The sequence below is a fragment of the Lucilia cuprina genome, chromosome 2 (assembly GCF_022045245.1).
Source record: "Lucilia cuprina isolate Lc7/37 chromosome 2, ASM2204524v1, whole genome shotgun sequence".
Lineage (NCBI taxonomy): Eukaryota > Metazoa > Arthropoda > Insecta > Diptera > Calliphoridae > Lucilia > Lucilia cuprina.
The window spans coordinates 68407060-68423749 of record NC_060950.1 but is presented as its reverse complement, the minus strand read 5'-3'; the positions used below and the strand labels follow the sequence as shown (position 1 = coordinate 68423749).

Sequence of the window (16690 nt, the reverse complement as noted above, 5' to 3'; positions counted from 1 at the left end):
CCGTCGACTGAGCTAAAATAATGCGGAGGCGGCTTACAGTCGTCTTAGAGACGTTGGTTTTCTTAAAAAAAATTTAAGCTTTTAAATATATTTTCAAAAATGACGAAATATTAAAATTTAAAGACTGAAGATTAAGACTCTGCTTAAAATATTAATAATATTGATTAAAAAATAAGAAAATTATTTAAATTAATTTAAAAATATTAAAATTATTACGTTTATATCAAAAATCTAGCGACGAATATCTATATCGGGAGTATTGAAAATTAAAAAATATCTCATATTACATACATATATCCTTTGTAAAAATCTTGCATGTTTTCAAAATATAATTAGTCCAATAATAATTCATTATGATTCAGAATAAAAAATAATTCGTCAAAAACTGTCTATAGCCTATAGATTCCGATCTATAGTCTTGACTATAGAGTGCTTCATAGTCTTGACTATAGACAGATCTTTAGTCTTGACTATAAACTGAATTGTAGTCTTCACTACAGACTGGTCTATTGTATTGACTATAGACTGATCTAAAGATTTGACTATAAACTGATCCATAGTTCTAACTATAGACTGATTTATAGTCTTAACTATAGATTAATCTTTAATCCTAACTATGTTGAAACTAATGCCATGTTCTCAAGATTTTTTTCGTATGATTTTTAAGATTTCTTTATAACAATTATTCCCAGTCCTTTTTAAATGAAATCTCTCCATTAGTTCCACAATCTTACAAGAAAATAACACAATTTTTCACAAATTCTCTTACTATACATCACACAAAATTTTTTTATTAATTCAATTTCTTTTACCCAAATGTACCAAATATTTCTTATCCTCATCTGGACTATTATGGAAACGCACCGTTTCGAAACCCTCCACCAGAATCTGACGATCTTCACTGGTATCCGGTTCGGGACGCAAGTAACGCCAACTAATATGTAAAGGTAAATAACGTTTAAGTTGTGGTATCTTACGCCAGTAACGTCGTTTATAGCAGATCCATAGAATCGTACCTCCGGCACCAATTAAAAAGAATACAAAGAAAATATTCCAACCTTGAGACGAACTACCGGCCAATTTAGTGGTTGGACAAATGGTGATATTAAACCATCCAATAAAAGTGCTATGACCCAAAGAGATTACGCGAACCGCAGCCTGATTGTAGGAATAATTGGAGTGAGCGATAAAGAGATAATTATTGCGTTCGTGTTCCAAACGCGTTATACAAGTTAGATAATTATGATCCACAGTTAGATTACTGCTGTTATTGGGGATATGATGACGAAAATGTAAGGCATAGGAAGTAATATAACCATTAGGTAGTTGAGGCTCAGAAAAATGCACCCTATAGTCATTTACATGAGGCATTCTACAGGCTGTGAAATCATAAACTTTATCGGCGGCCATAGAATAATTGGTTCTAACTGATAACATGTTAAAACTACTGCAACCAGCATGATTACAGGCTTTCACTTGCAGAACATACAAATGAAAACGTTCCAAGGATCTAAGGGTATAATTACTTTCCCAAGCTTCAAAACGTTTTGTTAAAATAGCTTCATACTTCTCGGTATCATTGAATTCCTGAGTATTCTGTTTACAATATTCCGGATGATCGAGAGAACAGCTAAATTCTTCTCTCAATTGTGATGAGAACATTCGATCTTTCCTCTCTTCCTCTCGGCGTGTACAACAATCATCATAGTCCTCTGGACTACTGTCTTTATAAATAACAACCGGTTCGTCACAATAATCACGATTGTCTAAGATTTCTTTATCGTCCGGTAAAGCATAAACCTCCAATATATAAAAGTCTACAACTTGAGTTAGATCTTTGTGTGAAAATTCTATGCTAAGGGTATCATAGGTTTTAGCTTTAAGCCGAATCATGGGTGCTGTGGGTATATCAAATTGTGTGATAACATATTTTATTTCACTTCTTGCCTCTTGTGTATCGTCTTCACCATTAAAAGTCTTGACTAGACCAGCATAACGGGTGTGAGGTTCTAGATTTTGAATGATATAAATATAATGGGTTGAATTCTCTTGCAGTTCATGTGGGAATTTCAATTCTCTGCGCCAATTAATTCTATTACACACATCTGTATCCAATTCACTCTTTTCCGTTATTAGCTCTTTATTAGCCACTGGTTTATAGATGATTTCCACAACAGCTAGAGTTTGATTTTTGAACCAATAGAATTTAAGAGAACGATGATTGGGAACCTAAAAGAAGAGAAAAAAGATTAATGAATGAATTTGTTTTGAGCAGATTGTGTGGTAGATCTTGAATAGACTATGACTGATTTCTCTTCCGATATTCAGGAGCAGACTGCAATGGATTTCTTCTTTCGTATATCTTGAACAGAATACTTACCTCCACATATAAATTTAATTTAGCCGGTGAACATAAGACCTCTTGATCACTAGTTTGAATAGAGTCAAGATTATTGTCATGCTTGACACGTTCACGAAATTGTCGTATACGACGATTACACAAACGATTATTCGCATGTATATACATGCCACCATTAACCAGTTCAAAACCCGCTTTAACATTCCACAATTCCGAGAGATTATTGTTATTATATATTATCAAAGCATATTGATTATTTTCCAAAACTGAACCGTGAATCTTTTGAAGATTTTGAAGAAATTTCAAAGAGGTAAGATAGGGGGATCTGAAAATATGGATATAAATTAATAACTTTAAGATAATGATATTTTTTATTAAAACTTAAACTAACCTATTAATTTTTAAATGACCTATAATTTCTCGAACATCTTTAAAACTTTCATATAGATCCTGTTGATCGATAAACTCATTGATATCTATCATTACAGTGGCATTCAAAATTTGACAGCCTCTTATATTATCGGCATTCATTAAATTTGAAATAGATATTAATTTATCATTTTCAGTAGGTTTTCCCCTGCATACCTTTCGGCAGCTATTGACCCCACCACAAGAATCGCATTCGTAGGTGGCCCTCTAAGAAAATAGTTATAAAAAATTTATTTATTTACCCTAAAAATATTTGACTTACATTCAATTGATAACCACTGGGACACGAATCCACACAGGTATTTTTAAAAATATATTGACGCTTATTATTAACACACTCCTCACGTGTATAACATCGCAAATAATGCCGTGAAGTATATTTATCTTGGGGACACTCTTTGACACAAGTACCATGGTCCGTATAACCCTTGCAGACCACACATCCCTGAGCCGTGCGATTATAACAACCACCCAAACATAATTCATGACACTGACTAGTGTCTCTAGTTGAAAAAAAAATAGTAATCAGATTTTCAAAATCATTTCTCGATTATAACCTCAAAACTTACTGCATTAATGATATCACACTATCATTTTCAATTTTCTGACACACATCATTGGACCAGCAGGAATCTCTTTTGCAGCCATTACATTTTGCCTCTTGAGGACATTGGGCTTTATCATCTAAAAATATAGAATTTACACCGGGCCTTAAAGTCAAACGTGTCCAATTGATCTAAAAAGAAAAATTTAAATATTAGTCGTTTAATTGAGAGTTCTGATTGATCGAAATTTACCTTTTCGGTAGAGCAAAGTTTTGGATTGGCATCTACTAAGACATGGCCTCGTTGTATGGCAATTAAAGATTTGAATTCAATCTGAAAAGGAAACAAATATTAAAAACAGTCAATACTATTAAAAAGACTATAGTCAAGGTTACAGAGCAGTCTATAGTCACGACTATGGAGCAGTCTATCATCAAGACTATAGAGCAGTCTATCATCAAGACTATAGAGCAGTCTATAGTCAAGACTATAGAGCAGTCTATAGTCAAGACTACAGAGAAGTCTATAGTCAAGACTACAGAGAAGTCTATAGTCAAGACTATAGATCAGTCTATAGTCAAGACTATGGAGAAATCTATAGTCATGACTATAGAGAAGTCTCTAGTCAAGACTATAGCGAAGTCTATAGTCAAGACTATAGAGAAGTCTATAGTCAAGACTATAGAGAAGTCTATAGTCAAGACTATAGAGAAGTCTATAGTCAAGACTATAGAGAAGTCTATAGTCAAGACTATAGAGAAGTCTATAGTCAAGACTATAGAGAAGTCTATAGTCAAGACTATAGAGAAGTCTATAATCAAGACTATAGATAAGTCTATAGTCAAGACTATAGATAAGTCTATAGTCAAGACTATAGATAAGTCTATAGTCAAGACTATAGATAAGACTATAGTCAAGACTATAGATAAGACTAGAGATAAGACTATAGTCAAGACTATAGATAAGACTATAGTCAAGACTATAGATAAGACTATAGTCAAGATTATAGATAAGACTATAGTCAAGACTATAGATAAGACTATAGTCAAGACTATAGATAAGACTATAGTCAAGACTATAGATAAGACTATAGTCAAGACTATAGATAAGACTATAGTCAAGACTATAGATAAGACTATAGTCAAGACTATAGTCAAGACTACAGATTAGTCTATAGTCAAGACTACAGATTAGTCTATAGTCAAGACTATAGAACAGTCTATAGTCGAGACAATATGTATTAGTCTACAATCGAGACTATAGATCTAAACTATATTTTATATATCCTTTAGTTTAATTCTTTTCCCGCTTACCTTCTCTAAATCCTGCATCGATGTCACCACCAGAGCATAATTAACAAACAATTGCTGGCCACGTATCACAGATAAATTAGGAAACATATTTTTAATACTGCTTAAATTACGCACTTCACTGAAAATGAGAAAATCGGTGATTTCTCTTAAATTCTCAAAACGATATTCACTAAAATTACACTGGGCATTTTTCAGCGGCAATTGGGCCATATCGAGAAAACCCGTTATAACGGTACAATTTGTTAATTTATAAAAATTATCACAATCATTGCGTAAATCCAAACTGCTACATTCATAAGGTGCAGGGGGTGGTGATTTATAAAAATCAAAATTTGTATTTGTTGCAATTGTTGTTGTTGGCGTAGTATCATATGTAGCTAAACATTGTTGCATGAGGAGTAGTAAAGAGAGCAGGAGTAGTAGTAGTATTGTTGTATGGTTAGGGTAGCTATTTTTAGCACATGTTTTTATTGTTGTTTGTGTGTTAGCAGAATGTGTTACAAAAACGCCGGTCTCTGGAGAATTGTTATGATCACTAAACTTCTCTTTAAGGGCAACAGCTGTTATATGTCTCATTGTGGTATTTGCTTGGATATGTTTTTCTTCTTCTTTGCTGCACAACTGGAGCAACAAGTTTTTTGTTTGTTTGTTTTTCTTTAAAGCTGATCGTTTCTTTGAAGCTGATCTTGTGTGTGCTTGTGTTTTGTTGTATGAAGTGGTGTCGTGTTGCGTTATGTGGCACGTGAGCTATCAATTTATTGACACTTGTTATTCAATATGTGCAAGGAACAAAGTATTACATTTTTTTGTTAAAATGATCTTTTTTTTTTTTGTCTTCAACAATTGTGTTCGCAGATCCTCAAGTTAAACCTTTAATTCCTCTTGACATTTAATACTTACAAAACGAAAATCACTGTTTTGTTTGTTTGCTAAATGCTGAAAGCAATGATCTCGCTTGTGGGAGATCGTTGCTGATCGCACTGTGTAAATGTCTGTAGTAGTTAAATTGTCACGTTACTTATACATACGTTGGGGTTTTGTTTCCCTTTTGGCAACTTTGTTGCAAATTGCTTCTTGTTTCACGCTTTTATTTATAAATTTGGTTGTAGGCATGTATGTATTTATTTTATTTTAACTATTTTTTGTTGAACAAAACTGATCTTATCTTAACTATTTTGGTCAATATTTATGAGTTTTTGTCATGTACTCTTTAAACAGTGTTTGTTTGTGTCGTTCTTTTTTTTTAATGGCATTTGAACTTGTTAAATTTTTAAAGTTGTCTTCATAAATTTTTTGTAATTGAATTTTCACTATTTTAAAAAAAAAAAGATTTTAAGAATGAAATAATTACGCTACAGCATGCCATATGAAAGGAGTGATCTTGATCATGCAATGATATTGACGTTTTGTTTTTTTGCTGTTTGGTTTTTGTTTTGTTTTAATTTCAATTTATAGTTCCTGTTAGAAGTTTTACATTAACATGATCGTTTTAAATTTTGAAAATACATAGTTTGGTTAGCATGTTATGGTTTTGAAAAATGTAAATTATATTTTCATGTGTAAATGTCATCATTTTAAACATATTTAGAAAAAAAAGGATTCTGCTTTATAAATATTGGGAAATACTAGCTCTAGTTTTCCGGATAAATAAATTTGTGTTTTTAATTAATATGGAAGGTAATACCAAGTTCACACGGAGAAGTTAAATTACTTCTCTCTTAATGACAATAGCCAATTAAGGGCACTTAACACGATCACACTTTTCCGTACGTAAAGTTTAATGAAAAAGTATAATGAAATTCCATCCGTATAACAAAAAACAGGAGAATAAAAGTCATATGATTTATATAAATTTTGTGTTAACACGATTGGTATAAAACAATAACAAAGTAAGATGGAAACAGCTGTTTCACTGTTTTTTTTTTTTTGTATGTGTTTACATAAAAAATACATCCCTGATCTAATACGACCTGCTTGTTTTTTGAATCATTTCAAAAAATAAAGAGATCCATACAACTGTCAAATTTTCCATTCTATTCTCTCTACATATTGCGTTTAAGCCGGAGGTCCACACTACGCGTCTTTGCGTCAAAACATTACGCGTTTTTTATACTTACGTCGCGTTGTTTGCTTCAAGTTACATGCTACGCTTTTAAAACATAATTTTTATATCCTACTCCACTATAGTGGGGAGGGTATTATGCGTTTGTGCTGAAGTTTGTAACACCCAAAAATATTGGTCCTAGACCCACCTTAAAGTAGCTAAATCGACTCAGAATCACTTTCTGAGTCGAATTAGCTATGTCCGTCTGTCTGTCCGTCCGTCTGCTTGTGTGTCCATGTAAACCTTGTGCGCACGCTACAGGTCGCAATTTTCAAGATAATTTGATGAAATTTGGCACATACCCTTTTTCTTTGGTTCAAGGCAAGCGCTATTGAAAATGGTTGAAATCGGTCCATTATTTCTCCTAGCCCCCATACAACCGTACCCCCCGAATCGGGCCTTTAGGCTCATAATTACGTTAAATGTATTATAATGTCAACAAAAAATTGTTTTATAGAACAATAAATGACAACGCTAATTTTTATAATGATCGGGCCTCATTTGACCCTAGCCCCCATACAAACTCCCCTTCAGAAAATGACTTGAAGGTCAAAATTAACTTATTATTACTAATAAAACGATTAAAATCTACATAAATGACTTTAAAGTAGACGTTATTTCATCTACCTAAATTTATAAGGATAGGCCCATATTTACCCCTTCTCCCCTATGAGCCCTCTTGCAGAAAATCTCTTTTTTTGTCAACAATAAGTAAAAATATTCCACAATAAAACAAATTAAATGCTTTCTTTAAAAAACTCAAAATTTTAACATACTGACTGGTGTAGGGTATCATGTGGTCGGCAATGTCAGACTATAAATTCATACTTGTTTTGTTTTATTTTTAACAAACTTCGTGTTTTCTACAGCTTTTTTTATTTTTTTCATAATTAAATTCATTCTAATTAATTAAAATTAAATTAAACACACATTAAATAAAGAATATAAAATGTCAAAATCAGCTGACATGTTCGTGCACCGCTTGTGAAGCTTATAAAAGTAGAAACACCTGGATCACACTGGGAAACTTTTGTTAAGAAACTTTTGTTTTTGTGTGTGAGAGAAAGAGATGGTTGATATCTCTTTCTATTTCTCTAACACACAAAAATCAAAAGTTTCCCAAAAAAAAGTTTCCTAGTGTGAACCAGATCAAAGTAGATCTACTTTAAGCATTCTACGCGTCAAAGCTTTCTACGCTTTTGTGTTTGTAACTTTCAACATACAAATACATTGATTCTACTTTTTTGACAGAAGCGTGGAATGCGTGGAGTGGACCTCCAGCTTTAGACGATTCCATTCGTACTCTTCTACACAAAATTTTGACAGATCATATTACTTGTGTGATCGTGTAAAGCCGGCTTTAATGTCACAAAAATTTTGAAGTAAACATTTTGTTTAAAAATTTTAAACATTTTAAATATTTTCATTAAGAATAATATTAAAAATATTTAAAGTATAAAATTTAATTTAAATTTACACTTTTCAAACCATTTTTTTTTTTTTTTGGAAAAAAATATTGAAAATTTCAAAAACTTTTTAAATTATAAAAAATTGTTTAATCTTTTCACATGCAATTATGTAAAACTTTTTCACTTTATATCAAATAGTGGAATGTTAAATGTATTTGAATATTTTCAAATAAATATTTTTCATTTCATAACAATAAATTTTTATTTAATTTTTTTTTTTTTGAATTTTAATTAATTTCAATATCTTTTTTAAATAAACCCCTTTATAGTAAATAAATTTCAATTAATTTTTGTTTTATTATAATTTTTTTTCCACAGAAGTTTTTAATATATTTCCATATTTTCCCGAAATTATTTGAAACTAAAACATTTACCGACCGTGTTCATTGAAAGACTACCCAACTGCCGAAGTGTCACTATGACTTTGAATGCTAAAAAAGATGCTCAAAGTTATACAGCGCACACAGATCCACACAAGTTAAAAACAAAAACAAAAAAAAAAAGATCACTTACACTTACAGACACTAAACTTCGTACGTAGTACTACTGTACGATCGATATGAGTGGTGAATTAAAATTTTTACTCATACTATAACAAAACTATAATTTCTTCATCAATATTCAAAGAAAAGCGGAAGATGTGGGAAAAATACATACATACATAAGTATTTATGTGAATGAAATTGTTACATATATTCGTAATAAATAAAATAATTGTAAATTAATAACGATCGGTTAGTTAATTGATTTATATGATCTTTTTGACGAGTAAACAAGTAAATGAACATGTAGGTTTTTTTTGTCAATATTCCATCAAGTCTGTTTGTTGATTCGTTAGTAATGTGTCACTGATTTCAAATATCAAAAGAGAATATTTTTTTTATTAAATTATGGAAATCTAAAAGCATATATTGCATTTTTTATATAATGATCCATTTCTTGTTGAAGCTATTATATGGATTTTTAAACCTATAAGAAGCGTTTGTGGTTTTATAAAGAATTTGTTTTAAAAATTTAGAAAATATTTCCTAAAAGCACCTGCTAATATCTAGCTTCCCTCTACACGATCACACAAGTAATATGATCTGTCAAAATCTTGTGTAGAAGAGTACAGATGGGATCGTCTAAACACAATCCCAGCAGTTCGACGGGACAGTCCCGAACTGACCACTTAACCTACCACTTGTGGTGGCCCCTAGCCACCTGACTACCCAGGTGACCGACCATTTTAACATGGGCTTGTCCTACGAGGAAGTCAATCGTCACACTACACCCTACAAAGAGACTGTAAAGTGACGATTGCCTCCGCTCTCGCTTACAAAGGGGACACTAAAGTGGCGACTGTCTTTCGGAAGTACAAAAAAACAAATTTTAAGACTATAATCTCTAGGTTACTGGAGGACAGTAAAAAGACGACTGTCTCCGCCCCGCTTACAAAGAGGACACTAAAGTGACGACTGTCTTCATTCTCGATTACAAGAAAGTACATTCGTGACGAATGACCCAAAACATACGAATTTCGATCATCCAGGTGGTTAACTATTAGTGGAAATTACTGTCTTTTTCGTATGCATTGACTCTTTGTCGAACTGCTGGGATATGTAATGAAACCGTTACACATTGAGAAAGAATACAGATAGAAAGTTTGACAGTTGTTTGGCTCTCTTCGTATTTATAAATGATTCAAAAAAAACGGATGGAATTTCATTATACTTTACGTACGTAAAGTGTGATCGTGTGAAGTGCCCTTAAAGCAGTTGTGATTTCTTTTCAATATCCGAATTGGCTCCAATCTTTAGCTGAAAGATTAGCGATCAAATTTCTTTTAAACCTCGAATGTTGTCTTTATACCGGTCCACACTAGGAAACTATTTTTTGGTAAACTTTTGATTTTGCATGAGAGAGAAAGAGAAAGAATATCATTCATCTCTCTCGCGGTACGGAGTTTCTCGTTCTCGGAAACTTGTTTTGTTTTGTTATTCTTCTCATTCGTACAACAACAAATCAATGCAATTAACACGTAGTTTCTGAAACAAAAGTTTCTATGTGTGGATATTAAGGAAACTTCAAAAGAGAATTAAGAAAAAGTTTCACAACAAAAGTCACCTAGTGTGGATCAGGTCTAAGTTTTCGTTAATATTTATATTACGCATAGAAATTAATAAAAACTTAAATTTAAAACAAACAAGTAATATTTCTATATTCGGCTGTGCCGAATCTTATATACCCTTCACCAAATATTTTGAAAAAAAACAGTTTTTATTTATTTTGTATCTCTGCACATGTCACACATAACATACACACAAACAAATATAAACTGTAGCAGAAAGGAATATTAACCGTTGTACTGTAACACCACCGTCAAACTGTATTACCACCCTCAAACAAATATGAGCTGTATTACCAACATATTACTGCTTTATCTCCTTGTTCTTGTTATACCCTTCACCTTCGTGAGAACAGAGCAGCATCAAAACATACAAAAAAAATACACAGCTGAATAAAACCAAATACATCTCCACACGCACATGTACATCTTTGTCCAATTCACAGTGTTGTTGTTGCTTTTTTAACAAAGCATGAAATAAAAGTGGCTTTTTTAATGAAATTTTCAGAGGTTGTCTCGGATTTTTGCTCATATCTCCGTTATTTATAGACCGATTTTGCTGATTTTAAATAGAGATCTTCTCGAAAGCATGTCTAACTGAATTATTGAAGATTCGGATTTCGCCGATATCTGGGGACCTCTAAAAACTGATTTCAACAGACGGACAGACAGACGGACATGGTTTAATCGACTCCGCTATCTATAAGGATCCAAAATATATATACTTTATAGGGTCGGAAAATTATATTATAGAAATTACAAACGGAATGACAAACTTATATATACCCTTCTCACGAAGGTGAAGGGTATAAAAATAAAATAATATTGATTTTTTGCATCAGCTGTTTACACTTTTACATTTCTTGCTCAAGTTTAAACCCCCATCATTGGGCGTAAACAAAATTAACTAACTTAGTACTAAAAGCCAATTTTGAATAACTTTAATTTAATCCCAAATCCTTCTTAAGTTAAATTTTTATTTAAAAGAAATAATTACATTTCCGTTTTACTTTTAAACTGTTTAAAAGCTATGAAAACTAAAAGTCATAAAAAGGGACAAGATCAGTATATATATACATACGATGTTTTTATGCATATAGTTTGTAAATATGTTTATGTGCTCCTGTTAACTAAATACTTAACAAAAAAAACAGAACTAAAGAAAAAACTTTCATGATTTAAAACAATTTCTTAGTCTTATTTTCTGTTACCAACTGAAAAGCAAATTTTATGATCATTTTTAGCTCTTGGCTGGACATTATCATCATATGGTCATGCTAAGTTCGTAACATGTGTTAGTTTGTAGTAATGGTCATAAAATGTTCATGTTTAACTCGTAACTAAAGAAATAATTCCGAATTTAATGTGAAAAACAGCTGTTTGTTTCCTTCTTATTCTCTAGCAGCAGCAAACCTGTCAAAACTTTCAAGTTCTACAATCATATGATGTACATTGGAATCAGTTGTTAAAGTCTTCCTCTATCAGCTGGTCAGTGTTAAGTTGTATGTTTTCTTGCAAAAACACGTAGAAATGGCATAATAATACATGATAATAGGCTTTGTTGGCAAAAGTACTTAAATTCTGGTTTGAATGTCTTAAAAAAAAGGATAAAAACTTTTTTATGTGACTCTGCGGCTGTGGATATACCCCCTTATTCATAAACAGCACTTTATTTTATAAAAAGTTTATAAAACAAAATTTCCATACGAAATTTGATTTATAAATCGTTTATAAAATAAAAATTTGTTTATGAATATGTGGGATAGTATTTATATGTTTTATGTTTTGTTGTATATAAGTTTTAAGTTTAACACACACACACACACACACACAAATACATCTTCAACACAACATTTATGTCATAAAATTATATTTAAATTTTATTTCAAACTTATTTGAAATACAGACATAATTAACCTTAAATACAGTAAAATGTCTTTTTAAAGACAATTTTTACTATAGTAAAAAGTGTCTTTTTTAAGACAAATTTTACTATAGTAAAAAGTGTCTTTTTTAAGACAAATTTTACTATAGTAAAAAGTGTCTTTTTAAAGACAATTTTTACTATAGTAAAAAGTGTCTTTTTAAAGACAATTTTTACTATAGTAAAAAGTGTCTTTTTAAAGACAATTTTTACTATAGTAAAAAGTGTCTTTTTAAAGACAATTTTTACTATAGTAAAAAGTGTCTTTTTAAAGACAATTTTTACTATAGTAAAAAGTGTCTTTTTAAAGACAATTTTACTACAGTAAAAAGTGTCTTTTTAAAGACAATTTTACTACAGTAAAAAGTAAATTTGCTTCAATTAAATGTGGCTTTAGAAGCTTACCCCCATAATCGGTTAATTGATCATATTCAATAATATATCTTATTTTTGTTTTGTTATTTTTTTAGATATTTTAAAAAAGACATACAACGTCGTGTGTTTGAAAAAGGTTATAAGAGATCAATTAAAACAATTAAATTATTATTTCTTGTTGACGAAAAAATTAAACCAAACTAAATAGTCCCACATATATTTCAAACAAAAGTTTAGTCTTTGTAAAAATATAAAATGTCATTGAAAGTTATGCCAAAAATGAAAAAACAAAAACAAATTGTTATTGTCTTTAGTCAATATAAATTAAATAATTTTAATTAAAGCTTAAGCAAATAATTTGTTTATTTCTTTAACAAATTTTTCGAATATTACATTTTCCAGGATTTGAATAGGAAGAAAACACTTACAAAAATAATTTGTTCTTGTATTTTGCCAAAATAAAACGATTTTATATAAGTTCGTCATTCCGATTGTAATTTCTATAATATAATTTTCCGACCCTATAAAGTATATATTTTCTGGATCCTTATAGATAGCGGAGTCGATTAAGCCATGTCCGTCTGTCTGTTGAAATCAGATTTTAGAGGTCCCCAGATATCGGCGAGATCCGAATCTTTAATAATTCAGTTAGACATGCTTTAAAAAAGATCGCTATTTAAAATTGGTCTATAAATAACGAAGATATGAGCAAAAATCAGAGACAACCTCTGAAAATTTCATTAAAAAAAGGCAAATTTTTTTCATGCTTTGTTAAAAAAGCAACAACAACACTGTGAAGTGGATACAGATGTACATGTGCGTGTGGAGATGTATTTGGTTTTATTCAGCTGTGTATTTTTTTGTATGTTTTGATGCTGTTCTGTTCTCACGAAGGTGAAGGGTATAAAAAGAACAAGGAGATAAAGCAGTAATATGTTGGTAATACAGCTCATATTTGTTTGAGGGTGGTAATACTGTTTGACGGTGGTATTACAGTACAACGGTTAATATTTCTTTCTGCCACAGTTTATATTTGTTTGTGTGTATGTTATGTGTGGCATGTGTGCAGAGATACAAAAGAAATAAAAACTTCATTTTTAAAACATGCTTGATGAAGGGTATATAAGATTCGGAACAGCCGAATATAGAAATATTACTTGGTTTTTTTTAATTTTATTTTGTTTAATTTAATATCTTAATTTTATTTCTATATAACTAATATACTGTGTAAAATCTTAGGATTTTATTAAATAATTCTGAAAACTAATCACATTTAAAAATTTTTATCAACTACCGATTTGTACGGAATATGTTTTTGAGGGATTCACAGTTTTTTTTTTTTTTTGGTGAAATGAAAACAAAGGATTAAAACAAGAGATTTCACTCATTAAATAAAAAATTGAAGACTCACGAATAAAATTAAAAATGGAATAAAAAAAGACACGCAATGGTAACTAAAAAACGTTTATTCTAAGAAGAGAGAGAAAGTTTCTTGATTAAACTCAAGAATTGTAATGGATAAGATCATTACTTAAGCTTTAAGTTGGAATAGAAAAGGATCACGATCGAAACTAAATTTGAATAGCGAACGATAGGGCTCAAAACAAGTTTCACATTTGAAAAAGTCCCACTGTGAAAGCTAAAATTGTAGGAGAGAAATATACACAATTCATGATGAAATTGGGATAGAGAAATGATCGCGATTAAAGGGATATGAGAGTAAGAAAAGTGTTATGATGGATCAATGACTAAAACATAAACTTCAGCAAAGAAAAGTTCAAGATAAAAGCTAGAAATGGATCATTTAAAGGTTAAATTGCAGTGAGGAAAGTTTCACTATGAAAGCTATAAAGGGAGTAGAAAAGTGGATCCACTTTAAAGCATGAATTGGAACAAGTGAAACTAAAAATGGGGAAGATAAATACTAACGATTGGAGTTGATATAAAGAGGGAATAATCCCCGATATAAGCAAAAATGCAGTAGAGAAAGATCGGGCATTAAAGCCAAAATTTGAAAAGATTACGATCCACGAAAGTGTTCATTGGAGTGAAAAAAGTATAATAGTATTTTAATTTAAGCTTTTATAGGGTAATTTTGTGAAACACATATTAATTAAACTGCTCCTTTAATCTTTTGCAAACTGTGAATTCTTCCAATTAAAGTTTGTTAATCACATATTAATAAAACTGCTCCTTTAATATTTTGCAAACTGTGAATGCCTCCAAGTAATTTAAAATATCTTATACAAAAATAAAACTTAAAACCGATCGTAACTTTAGTTCTTTAAATAAACTAATTATTCCGGAGGTGTATTATCATGTATCCATTCGGCAAAATGGGCCACCGATGTATAAACACTGGGTATACGCAAACCACCACAATTGTCCGAACCAAAAGACATGATGCCAATCTGAAAGTGAAATATAAAAAGATATTAAAATTCCTTTATTTTCGTAATTAAACCTATAGCTCACCTGTGAAAATATACCATTTTCTTGAATAAACAAAGGAGCTCCACCAAAACCCTGGCACACATCTTTACCCTCACCACCCGCACACATCCATTGACCCTCTATAGAATTAGGCGATTCGAGGGCACCGGTAGAGGCATAATTACGCAAACATAAATCCCAACTAGTGAGTGGTACATCCAAATAAGACATTTCCGGTTGACGGCTACTCGAAGTGGACATTTTGCCCCAACCAGCAATGGTGGCACGTTTACCAACAACCAAATTTGTTCGAGTCTTTTGCAAACATATAGGTTGTGTGGCCACTATGTTGTTGTAGTTGTTGTTGAGGTTTGGTGCATGAAAATAAAATATTAAAATTAATAATTTTTCCATCTTAATATGCCTCCTAATTGATCAATTTGTGGGGCTTATTGTATATTGTAATAAAAAACAAGTTTATAAGGAAGAAGCACCAGCCGAATGCCCATAATTTGATTAATGTCTTTTGATATATATAAAGTAATAGTCATAATAATTTAATGAAATGTGTGATCATTAAGATGTTACCTGCAGTTCGTTCGAAAAGTGCATAGTTGCTACATAATGCTAAAGCTTCAGCACAACAAGTTTATGAAGAGATCAAGAGAAAATTTTAGCAACTTTATGGTAAACATAACATGAACCCTATATTGGTTTAACGATTTCAAAAGTTATGGAAAACGACTGAGCGAAAGGAAGAGGAAATGGTCACAATTAAAGGAACAATGGAAAAGAAAAAGATTCTTGATTAACGATAAAACAATAATCGATAACTGATACTAAATTTTGAGTAAAGAAAGGAACTCGATTGAAAAAATGGAAGTAGAGAATGATCTGCAGGATCCCACTAGTAAAGAGAGTTCCGCTTGAATCAAACATTAATCTGGAGAATGAAACCTAAGATTAATGCTAAAATTAACCCTTCTATAATAAACAATTTAACATTCTTCTTAATTTACCTCAACTCTTAAGCCGGCTTTACACGATCACACAAGTAATATGATCTGTCAAAATTTTGTGTAGAAGAGGAATCGTCTAAACGCAATAAGTAGTGAAACCATCAAACATTGAGAGAGAATACTAATGAAAAATTTGGCTCTCTTCATTTTCTGAAATTAGATCAGGGATGTATTTTTATATAAACAGATATAAAAAAGTGAAACAGACTTTACGTACGAAAAAGTGTGATCGTGTAAAGTGCCCTTTAAGAGCAGCTGCGTAACCATATGGAAACGGAAAATTTCCAAAAAAAAATGTACATCTATATAACATAACAATTGGTACGTGCTAAAGATAATCAATTATTTGCAATTTTATTGAGCCAAACATATGATCACTACTGGCACACAAACACACAATAACAACAACAAGATCAATCAAGTCAAAAGTGAAGACAGATGATGATCATACAAAACGGTGCCTCAAAGCTACCAACTAAAAATACAAATTACTATAAACAAGTGAAAGATGATGCAAAACAAACGATCATTCACATAAAATTTAATTAAACAGTAATAATATTAAAATAAAAAAACAATAACTTGTTTGCTGCAACCACAGCATCTTTCTGGC

General features: G+C 31.1%; 2 protein-coding genes across 3 annotated transcripts; both read right to left on the bottom strand.

Annotated features, from left to right (window-relative positions):
* Window positions 1–18: 18 nt before the first annotated feature.
* LOC111682727 (insulin-like peptide receptor) lies at window positions 19–8452 on the bottom strand. Of its 2 annotated transcripts, none has more exons than XM_046953168.1 (8): window positions 8344–8452; window positions 4647–5956; window positions 3586–3666; window positions 3358–3524; window positions 3051–3291; window positions 2751–2995; window positions 2381–2684; window positions 19–2229 (listed from the first exon to the last, which is right to left on the bottom strand). In XM_046953168.1, exons 2-8 carry the CDS (start codon window positions 5220–5222, stop codon window positions 799–801), a joined length of 3045 nt encoding a protein of 1014 aa, XP_046809124.1. In that variant the 5' UTR covers window positions 5223–5956; window positions 8344–8452; the 3' UTR covers window positions 19–798. The 2 variants fall into 2 exon arrangements, with proteins under 2 accessions (XP_046809124.1, XP_046809127.1); XM_046953171.1 differs by lacking the exon at window positions 8344–8452 and adding an exon at window positions 8228–8248.
* Window positions 8453–14803: 6351 nt separating this feature from the next.
* On the bottom strand, window positions 14804–15472 carry LOC111682726 (CLIP domain-containing serine protease 14D). The gene is made up of 2 exons (XM_046956188.1): window positions 15101–15472; window positions 14804–15036 (listed from the first exon to the last, which is right to left on the bottom strand). The coding sequence occupies exons 1-2, from the start codon at window positions 15470–15472 to the stop codon at window positions 14923–14925; spliced, it is 486 nt and encodes a 161-aa protein (XP_046812144.1). The 3' UTR covers window positions 14804–14922.
* Between the last annotated feature and the right edge of the window lie 1218 nt (window positions 15473–16690).

Bases quoted from the DNA above. Each gene is read 5' to 3' on its own strand.
- LOC111682727 (XM_046953168.1), bottom strand. From the start codon at position 5,222: ATGAGACATATAACAGCTGTTGCCCTTAAAGAGAAGTTTAGTGATCAT. The intron at 3,667-4,646 runs GTAAGCGGGAAA...TTTCCTTTTCAG, and splicing joins CGATGCAGGATTTAGAGAAG to ATTGAATTCAAATCTTTAAT. The intron at 3,525-3,585 runs GTAAATTTCGAT...TTTTCTTTTTAG, and splicing joins AACTTTGCTCTACCGAAAAG to ATCAATTGGACACGTTTGAC.
- LOC111682726 (XM_046956188.1), bottom strand. From the start codon at position 15,472: ATGGAAAAATTATTAATTTTAATATTTTATTTTCATGCACCAAACCTC. The intron at 15,037-15,100 runs GTGAGCTATAGG...TTTCACTTTCAG, and splicing joins AAAATGGTATATTTTCACAG to ATTGGCATCATGTCTTTTGG.